Consider the following 10,563-nt stretch of genomic DNA (forward strand, 5'->3'; position numbering starts at 1 on the left):
GCCTCCAAGTCAGGAACTGGGATCCCATGGGAACTACTGGCCCAGACAGACCAGAGGCCGCCTCTGAAGCACGGATGGAGAAGTGTTTGTAGCAGGTCCAATTAGACAACGGAAGGCTGCCAGTCTTGGAGCCCTGAACTAATGTGGCCTGGAAATGTCTGGGGCCTTTGGCCTCAGCTTGCAAAGGGCAAGCTTCAGTCCTCCTGCAGGTGCTTGGTAAGTAGTGTCAAAAGCTTTTCTGCCTCAGTAATCAGCAAATCAAGTCCTCATGAAGTCCATGACCAAAGGCTACTGCCTGGCACTGGAGGTGACCTTTACCACCAATGTCGGAGCAGGGGTACTGGTGAGGCCAGTGATACTTCAGCAGATCCTGGGCCAAAAGTGGGCGGTGGGATGGCTCCCCTGAGTAGCCTCTGACCTGTTAGGGCCTCTTGGGTGAGAGCTGCGAGACCTTCAGGTGTGGTGGGAAACCTCCCTCGGGGGCCAGATGGGCTCCAAGGAAACTAAGACTTATGTCTCCCCCTGCCTGGGTGGCTGCAGGCTCAGGTGAATCCTGGGGCAGTTATGGTGGATTTGTCTTTATAGCATCCTCTTCCACGTGGTACCCAGAGAGCCATCAAACACAGGCACGCAGGCAGGGCAGATGCCCCCATCAAGCCAATAAGAGGAGTCGCCACGGATTACATTAGGTATTTTTATGTGAGTAGCTACTATGCTAGCTTAGAAGTCAGAACCCACCAAGACTGCCCGTTGTAGGACGTGGAGCTCTTTCCACCAGAGAATATCCAGCTGTTCTCTGGCAAACATTACACACAAAACATGAGACAGGAGCCCCAAGTGAGGATCTGTGGTTTGTTCAGCACGTCCAAGTGCCTCACTAGAACATAAACTCCATGGGTGTTCTCCATGGGGAGCTGATGGGTTGTGCCTCCAATTGCAGCCTCTAAGCCTAGCGGCGTGCCCAGCACACAGTAGGTGCTCAGTAGTTGTGGTTCAAAGGATGAATGCAGGGACTTCCCTGGTGGCGCCATGGTTAAGAACCCGTCTGCCAATGCAGGGGACACGGGTTCGAGCCCTGGTCCAGGAAGATCCTACATGCCATGGAGCAACTAAGCCCGTGCACCACAACTACTGAGCCTGCACCCTAGAGCCCGCGAGCCACAACTACTGAGCCCGCATGTCACAACTACTGAAGCCCACGTGCCTAGACCCCATGCTCCGCAACAAGAGAAGCCACCGCAATGAGAAGCCCATGCACCACAACGAACAGTAGCCCCCGCTCGCCGCAACTAGAGAAAGCCGGCACACAGCAACGAAGACCCAAAGCAGCCAAAAATTAATTAATTGATTGATTGATTTTTTTTTTCTTTTTTTTGCGGTACATGGGCCTCTCACTGTTGTGGCCTCTCCCATTGCGGAGCACAGGCCCCGGATGCGCAGGCTCAGCAGCCATGGCTCACGAGCCCAGCCGCTCCACAGCATGTGGGATCTTCCCGGACCAGGGCACGAACCCGTGTCCCCTGCATCGGCAGGCAGACTCTCAACCACTGCGCCACCAGGGAAGCCCAAATTAATTAAAATTTTTTAAAAAAAGGATGAATGCAGTGCTCACCAGGCAACCTCTCTTCTAATCCTTGTGGCCACCCCATGAGATAGATGATCATCATTCCCATTTTACAGACAAGGAGACTGAGGCTCCGAGATGTGAGGACTTTCCCAGGGCCACAGCCAGGGCACGGCACAATAGCCCCTGAGCTGGTTCCACTGCCTCCAAGGCACACCAGCTGAGTGAGTGACCGAGGCGGGCTGGTTCTTTTGTGGGTGGCGAGCACTTGGAATGGACCCCTGGGCTGCCTTGGTCCCTCTGGGGCCCTGAACCTGGGCCCAGCAGAACAGGATGGGCTGCCCTCCCAAGGTGGGCAAAGGAAACCTAGCAGAAAGAGCCAGGCTGAATTGCCAAGAAGACGCACAACTTTTAATCATGCTGGACAAGCAGGGCTGGGGTGAAGTCGGGCTGGGGGTGGTTGTACAGGACCAGCCTTCACGGCACCGGGTCAGGCCCTGCTGCCATCCCCCAGCCGTGCAGCCATGGCTCCCCTGGCTATGAGTAAGCACCAGAGACCACCACCGGGGCCACCTCTGCCCCGGAGCCCGCATAAGCACCAATGGGCGGAGGCCATCTCCCTCTGGGGAGAGGTTCGGGCCACCTGGGGTTGCGGGAGGGGAAGGCTGGGGGCCACCAGGCTGTCCCACCCTGGGAGAGGGGGAAGGGACAGAAGTCCTGATGTCCCTCACTTGGCCTCAGCCTTGCCCAGCGCCTCCCTTGGCATCATGGCTCAGAGGAGGGTCCCCCAATTGACCTGGAATGTTGCTCGCTTTGGTTCCCCAGACCTGCTGAGGGGTCCAAAGCCCGGTGCCCTCTGTCCTGGCTCATTGCCCGGCAGCGTTTGTAAAGGCAGCAGCACGCCAGAGGCAGCTCTGCTGAGCAGGAGCTGCCCACTCGGGGCCTCAGCACCTGGAGAGCCGGAGGCACTGGGCTGGTGAGAGACACTAAGGAGGTCAGAGCACCTGGGGACAGACGTCAGTGTCTGACAGTGGCTGGGAGCCTGGGAGAACTGAGGCCCAGGCACCTTTGGCAAAACGGGCTGAGCACGGCCCTGACAGCTGCCCGGCAGCAGGGGAGGGAGGGCATGTGCTGAGGAGGGTAGGAGCCCTCACAGGCTTCCATCCCAGCCGTGTGGGGAGCTATGGGTCTGGGCCCCCTTACCCCAAAATGCCCCCTAACCCCTGGGTCCTCTCCTCACAGCACCTTTCCCCTGACCAAGGCCCCCCTGGGTTTGCTTTAATGATGGGCATTGGGCACAAAAGAAAGGAACAGGCAGAGGATACCCCCCACCTGGGGTACCCTATCCTGCCAACCTTGGGGAGTGGTGGGTAATGGGGGGCCACAGTGCCTGAATGCCCAGAACACAGACTTGTGTGATCAGAGACCCATGTGTTTCTCCGGGTCTGGTTTCAGAATCTGTGTCTCCCCACCCTGGCTGGACTGGGTGCTCACCGAGAGCAGGGCCTGTGTCTGGTTCACCTCAGCCTTCCCAGAGCCTGGCACAGAGCGGGCGCTCAGTGAGCGTGTGATGACTGAATAAATGAACTGCGGCCGCAAAAGTCGGGGCGCAGACAGGAGTTCAGAGAGAAGGGAGAAGGCGCAAGAGACAAGAGGAGGGGGTGTCCTAGAAGGGTGAGAGAATTTAAGGATGTTGGGAAGATTCTAGAATGTTTGGAAGATTCCAGAATGTTGTGAAAGTTATAGGACCTGGTTACTCAAGTGGGGTCCATAGACCAGCGGCACCATCATCACCCAGGAACGTCCTAGAAATGCGAAATCCTGGACCCGTGCCACACCTGCTGAATCAGAACCAGCATTTTAGCACAATCCCCAGGTGATACAGATGCACGTTCAAGCTTGAAAAGTGCTGGTCTAAAAGGTTGGGAAAGTTCTAGAAGATTTAGGTTAAGAGGTTTCTGAAAATGTCCAAGAGAGGAGAGAGGCAGGAACAGACTGGGAGGGGTGATGGAGGGAAGGAAAGAGGAGGAAGGCTGCCCAGAATGCCAGGTCCCAGGGCCAAATTTACAGACAGGCAAACTGAGGCCCCACAGGGGACAGACTTGCCCGTGGCCACCCCAGGCCAGAGCTGCCCCATGGGAGGCACTAATCGTCCTCGGGCTTGATGAGGTGGCCGCTGAAGGTGATGTAGGTGTCGATGTCGTCGCTGTAGACGGCGTTCTCGCGCTCACGCTTGAAGAGCCGTGCCCAAACACGGTCGCCGGGTGCCAGGGCCAGCATCACACTCTGGCTCTGCATGATGCTGCGGTCGCTGGGCTGCGCGTACAGGATGACGGCTGCCTCGTCGTTGTGCACGACGTGCACGTAGGTCTCCTTGAAGTTCCAGCTGTGCACGTTGAGGCTGAAGAAGTAGAGGCCGCGCAGGGGGGCGACGAAGTGGCCGGCAGCCAGGTTGAAGTGCCCGTCCGGGTTCACGAAGACCGTGTCGAAGAGCAGCGGCTGGAAACCCTCGCTGCTGTGCAGGGCCGTCTTGCGGCCCACCGAGAAGGCTGAGAAGCGCATCTGGCACGGGCCGCCAGGGCTGCCTGCTTGCCCCTTGGCGCCCTTGGTGCCCTGGGGGCCGCGCTCCCCCCGGGGGCCCTCCCTGCCCAGCTTCCCGGGCGAGCCCAGCAGGCCTCGGTCTCCTTTGTCACCTGCAGAGACAGAAAGGAGAAAAGTCAGGGCAGGCACCCACGCCTGCACCCAGGGGGCTCCTAAGCATTTGCAGAAGGCTCGCCCCTGCCCAGAGACGGCAGGCCAGAGAAGAGCCAGCACCTACTGAGCACCTACTGCATGCCAGGCATCGCCACCCCGAGCGCCCCTCTAAAGGAGACACCATGTCCACCTCCACTCACAGAGAGGTGAAGGGACTCTCCCGGTGGCACAGCTTGGGAGCAGGACTCCAACTGTGGTCTGTCTCCACGCCAGCCTGCTCCCTCCTCAGCAGTGAGGGTCTGACTGTGGTCTCTGCCAGACCAGGCCTGGACCCCAGGTGTCACTGCACCCAGCGGGACTCCAGGGGGATGTGGGCGTGCCATTTCTGCCCCAGAGAAGGGATCACCCGGAAGGAAGTGTCCAGAGTCGGAGCCAGGCAGCCCTTGGTGGGCGTTACCGCCCCTCTGCACGACCTGGGGCCTTCATGTTGGTGTCCTGGGATTTTTTGGTCTGTATCTTGAAGAGGATCATGCGCACCTCACAGGGGTGTTCCTGAGCCCTCTGGGAAAGCACCGGGTGAACTCTGCAGATACGAAGCAGGACGATTCACCCAGCGCTGCCCAGCCCACCTCCCCCTGCCCTGGGCTCCGGCAGCATCTGCCCTGGTTCCCAGGCAGGCACGCCTCTGGCCAGCCCTTGTTCCAGGCTGACCTTGAATGCAAGAAAAGCAGGTGACCACCTACTTTTTATTTTTTTACCACCTACTTCTTGAGGAACCAGATCCCAAATATTTCCCTGCTGCCTGTCACAGAGCCTGCAATCACACCCTTAGCCACGTCCCTCTGAATGAACTAGACAGCCCTGTGTTGTCCCGGGGTCCCCTATGACCACGGCAATGCTGCTGGGAAGAGGGGAAGAAGGGGCAGAAAAGAGGGCACAGGTCCTCGGAGGAGAAGCCTGGAGAGAAGCAGGGAGGAAGGAGTCCATGGCTCTGTGGAGGTCTTCCTCACTGGCCTCGTTGGTGAACTACCTACCTCATCATGTGCCCTGCACTTTACAGTTTGCAGAGCACTTGCTTCGCCCCAGCCCCGAGGAAGGGCATGAAGGGTAGTTATAAGAGGGGGTTACCTTCTCCTTTTTACAAATGAGGCAGCGAGCCCAGGGAGGGAGAGACAAGCCTGCCCCACACAGCAAGGGAGCTGAAGAGCTGGGGCTGGGACCCAGGACTCCTGACACCAGCCAGACGCCTTCTGCCCAGCAGGCAGCTAGCCTGGCCCAGGAGAGGTGACATGGGGTTTTAAGGGGGATAGTGAGGGGGGAGTACAGTCAGCATCCAAGCACCTCGTCAACCTCACACAGAGGGCTCTGTTGGCCTTGGGGAAGCGGTGATGTGTGAGGTGGTGGGCAAAGTAGGGAGAGGACAAGAGGGGTCCTCAACCACAAAATCTGAAGGCCCGAGGGTCTCAGGTGCCAGCTGACCCTCTGGAGTCCTCGGCGACAAATCCTAGCTCTGCCCCTAACAGCTGTGTGACCCCAGGAGAGCTCCTCCCCTCTCGGAGGCTCAGTTTCCCCACCTGCAAAGTGGGAGGAATGACAACATACCGAACTTGCGGGGTTGTCGTGAGCAAAGACAGAGGTTAAGGATGTCAAGGTCAGGCCCCAGGACCAGCCATTCACAGCCCCCAACAGCAGAAGTAGCTTCCTTGAGATTTGGTTTTAGAAGACAGGCAGCCAGCTCTCGCCTGGGCGGCCCTAGTGGCCCCCACGGCTCTCCCTGATTCTACCCTTGTCTATTCTCCACAGAAATTAGAGTGATCCATTTGAAACCTAAGCTGGGCCAGGTCCCTCCTCTGCTCAAACCCTCCCCCACTCCCCATCTCACTCAGAGGAGGAGCCCACATCCGATCTGTTTTGTCTCCAACCTAGCTCCTCCCCTTGCCCCCTGTTCCTTAAACACATGAGGTCCGCTCTGGCCCCAGGGCCTTTTCACCTGCTATGCACTCTGCCTGGAATGCTCTTCCCCAGATATCCACGTGGCTTCTCCCCACCTTCTCAGTGAGACCTACACTGACCACCCCCATTTAATATGCAACCTGTCCCCCACAGCTGCACTCCAGACACCCCTTACCCTGCTCCACCTCATCACTTCCATAGCTTTTATCACCATCCATCTCATTAACTTGGGTGATATGTTTACTGCTCACTGTCTGCCTCCCCCACTAGAACAGAAGCTCCACAGCGGTGGCATCTCTGTCTGATGTGTACATGCTCCATCCCAGAATTCAGAATGGTCCTGGTATGCAGTAGGTACTTAATAAATGTGTGAATGAAAGAAAAGGTCTGGGACAGTTTTCTGTCCTGGTTTCTTCTGCTCCTTCCACCTCACCTCCCTGAGCCCAGGAAGAGATCCCCACGCCCTCCCTGTCCCCGACCAGGCCAGTCCAGCCCAAGCCACGTGTGGGTCCTCACCCTTCAGGATGGTGATGTTAATGTAGGGCCTGACCTCAGGCAGCATGTACGGGAGGGCGGACGGAGAGGCCAAGGACGCCTGTGCAGCATCAGCAAGGACCAGGGGGTCCTCAGAGTCACAGCACCGTCGACAGAGCCCAGGGGAACTAGAGGCCACGGCTTCCCCAGAGGTGGGCTCTTCGGTGGGGATTCCAAACACAGAGAGAGGGAGCACGAGCACTGCCCAGAGGAGGCCCAGGGCAGCTATCCCCATGGCGACCTGGAGCAGGGAAGGAGGGACAGAAATATATTACCTTGACATCTACACTCTGCTGATGCCCACTGTGGATGCCACCACCCACAGCATGTGTGTTCCTGACATAACTCCGGGAGGGGGCTTTAGTGCCCCCATTTAACAGATGAGAAGACAGAGGCCTACCCAGGGAAGCAGGTTCTCCAAGGTCACAAAGAGACTTGTGGTAGTGCAGGGCCTGGAGGCTGAATGTCCTGGAACCCAGTCCCTGGGCATCTCTGGCACACATGGGCCCACGAAGAAGACGAGGGCCCTGGGAGGCCTTTGCTGGGGTGGGTGAGGAAGATGCCCTGCTGCCCATGTGTGATAGCCAGTAAGACTGTAAAATGCTTTTCCCACCCTCCCAACCTCCCTCTGGCTTGTTTTCTTGCCCCAGACTCCACCATCACTGGGGGGCAAGGTAGAGGAAAGTGCCCCTCAGGACGGACAAATTAGAAACAAACAAACAAAAGAAGTCCCTGCAGAAATGCACGCTGAAGGTGTGTAGCTGGTGCCAGCCCACCTCCTCTCTCAGCATGTTTGTGCAGTCAACGACCTACCAACTCAACCTCACACAAGAAGCCCTGCAGGGAAAGGAGCAGGAGGGAGTAAATTCATTGGAAGGTGATTGTGTCAATCATCATACACCTGCCAATCAGCTGCCAAGGTGGTCAGTTGGAACTAAGGGGCAGGACCCAGGAGGTCTGGAAAATTCAAAAGGAACAGGGAAGCCCAACGGTTTGTGAGGATCTGTCTTCGGCCTTGGCCAAGAAGGGATCCAGAGTTCACGGAGAGGGGCAGTAAGCAGCCTGGACAGCAGTGACTGGAGACAAGCCGGGGCTGGGTGGGCAGGAAGCCAGGCAAAGAGCCTTTGAGGTGGTGGCAGTCTTTGGGGGCTGGCACCGAGTTATCGCAGGATCAGAAACACTTTTGAAACCAGACTGGCTTTTACACTTCTGGTGTTCTTTGTTTATTTCCTTTTTGTTCTCCTTTAACATTTAGTACAATGCAAAAATATTTTTCTGTGGTTAATACGTGTAGAGAAGGTAAAATTATTATTTTTTTTAAATGCCATTCTAACCTAACCTGAACACTGAGGTAGGAGTTGGGTTTTAAAGGGGCAGGAGCCCTCCCCCCGCAACAACCCCCTCCCCGCTCCCTGGGGGCTGGGTAGTAGCAGGAGAAGAGAGGGGTGGGCAGGCAGTCTCCAGAGCCATCACCCCTCTCCTGAAGGTGACCGTTCCCAAGCCTCCCCCGCCCCCCCGGCCCCTGTTCCGCTTTCCTGGTTCTGATCAATAAGGCACGTCAAATCTTCAGAGATCAACATCCCTTCTGTCCGAGAGATTATGACCCTTAGCTTTTATTTGTAAATTACACAACCCAGTGGTTTTGAGAAGAGCAAAATCCCCTCTTTTTCTTCCCATAGATGTGACCTCATGGGAAAAGATGAGGCTTTGGAGTCGGACTTGAGATCCCAGAATATTTTACAAGCTGTGTGACCTAGGGCTAGTGGCTTAACATCTCTGGGCTTCTTGCTCCTTGACATTTACAAGGAGGAGACAACACCACCTTCCTCCCCAGGTTATTTGGGAGGATTTAAATGCAGGGAAATTGCCTGACTTGTAAAAGACTCTTGTTCCTTTCTCTGCTGCCCAACACGACCTCTCCCCGGGGCCTGCATGGGATAGGAAGAGCAGAACTGTTCCCAGAAGATTAAAACTGTTTGGGGACATTTCTGTTGGCCTAGCCAGCTGAGAGTCAAAAAATCTGTGACACAGAACTGTGACCTGGTGGGGGTGGGGGGGTGGGGAGGGGGGATGCAGGAAGCAGGAAGCAAAGCAGCCTTTAACAAAAGTAATAATAACCACAGCCATGGTCACTGACTGTCCCTGGAGGAAGGTGTCACACAGGGATCAAATGAGTGAGGGACACGCCCTTGGGGGTGATTTGGGGGTCCCTGCTGCCTCCATGAGGGAGCTGGGGCCTCTCTGGGGTGGGGGAAGGGCCAGGCCCTGCTGAGCTGAGTTGGTGCCTGTCCAGGCAGGGGTGGGCCCAAGACAGGAGCATCGGAGGGCAGCCCTTCACCAGGGCTAAGTCTCAGTCAAAGGAGGGAATGGGGAAGGGAGACCGTAGAGGGGTTGGCCGGGGTCAGAAGGAGAGAGCAGGGCCCCGAGCTGTGAGATGTGTCCAGGAAGAGAGGAGAAAGGAGAGGAATTCCAGGCTCTGACCCCAACCCCCTCCGCCCTGCTGGGGAAGTTGCAGGACCTGCCATCACTCACCCAGCGTCCTGCAGCCCCAAACAGCAGCTCACAGACCCCGGGCCTCTGGGCCGCCTCTGGTTCCTTGGTCCATGTTTGCAATTATAACTTGTTGCTGGCCCAGAACCCCAGGCCCTGCGGGCTGGCCAAGGAGGGAGGGAGAAAGGGATGGGGGCAGAGCAGAGGGAGGGAAGGAGGGCGGAGGGGGCGGGCTGAGCTGGCTTCCCACTTCCCCTGCTCCCTGCTCCCTCCCCTCCAGCCTCTGGGTTCTCCGGTGATAAAGGGAGCTGAGGATTTCCTTGGCTTAACTCTCTGGTGGTCCTAGAGGGTCTTGTTTCATTCAGAGACCCCATAAAGCTCCCGCAGGAAGGGGTCTGAGGCCCCTGATGGGAAATCGAGGCTGGGAAGGGGGAAGGGCAGGGAGCCCCAGAAGTTGCTCAGGAAGGGAAGGCAGTGCTGGAATCCCCATGCCGGGGGCTCCAGCCTAGGCTGAAGAGCTCGATAGTTCTGAGTCACTGAGGCAGGCGGCACGGAGAGGGCATGGGCACCAGCCCAGTAGCCTCAGGTTCAAATCCTGGCACTGGCACCCACTGGCCAGTCCCTTCCCCTCTCAGACCCTAGTTGTCTGTAGAACTCCAGTCCCCAGCCCCATCCGTGCCAGTCACAAGAGGAAGTTTGGTAAATGTTTGTTGAGTGAAGGTCTCACCTCCTCCGAGATCAGGTAAGAGTATCAGGTAAGGGTGGCAGCCAGGTCAATAGCCTCACCCCCAATGGGGGACCAAAGTCCTCCTCCTCTGCCTGGAAATGCTGCCATGATTATCCATCTCCTTGGTATTCTACAGCCAATCCCCCCGTGGAAATGACCCCCAAGAAGGTCACAGGAGGGCAGTCTGTACAGAATGCCCCTGGGCCTCTGCTTGCTTCTGGTTAGGCTGCAGGAGGCTTTGCAAAGGCTGCAGCCCTGGTTCCCTGGGGTCAGAGACCTCTGTGCAAAGACTCTCTCAAACATCCCTCGCCCTCTAGCCCCCTCTCATTCTACATTTGTTGAGTACTTACTGCCTGGGCCAGGCTTCATCTTTGCAGGGGTTTTTGGGAGCCAAAGGGTATTTACATCCATTTTCTTACTCTTCGTGGGAAAGGGAGCTAGTGGTGGGAGCTGATGTGACTTTCACAGGGTCACACAGTTGGTGAAGAGGAACCACACCCTACAGAACGGAAGTGCTCTCCTTCCTACCGGAGTTCCCATGATGGCACAGCTGGGCACGGTTGTGGGCAAAGGCTGCAATTCAGGGCCTGCCCCCTGGGCA

General features: G+C 57.2%; 1 protein-coding gene across 1 annotated transcript; it reads right to left on the reverse strand.

The window, feature by feature from the left end:
* Nucleotides 1-1,953: 1,953 nt before the first annotated feature.
* On the reverse strand, nt 1,954-9,436 carry C1QTNF6 (C1q and TNF related 6). Its single transcript, XM_082636161.1, has 3 exons — nt 9,278-9,436; nt 6,728-6,986; nt 1,954-4,257 (listed from the first exon to the last, which is right to left on the reverse strand). Exons 2-3 carry the CDS (start codon nt 6,978-6,980, stop codon nt 3,710-3,712), a joined length of 801 nt encoding a protein of 266 aa, XP_082492287.1. The 5' UTR covers nt 6,981-6,986; nt 9,278-9,436; the 3' UTR covers nt 1,954-3,709.
* Between the last annotated feature and the right edge of the window lie 1,127 nt (nt 9,437-10,563).

Source organism: Mesoplodon mirus (genome assembly GCF_964341445.2).
Source record: "Mesoplodon mirus genome assembly, chromosome: 11".
In the NCBI taxonomy this organism is placed as follows: domain Eukaryota; kingdom Metazoa; phylum Chordata; class Mammalia; order Artiodactyla; family Ziphiidae; genus Mesoplodon; species Mesoplodon mirus.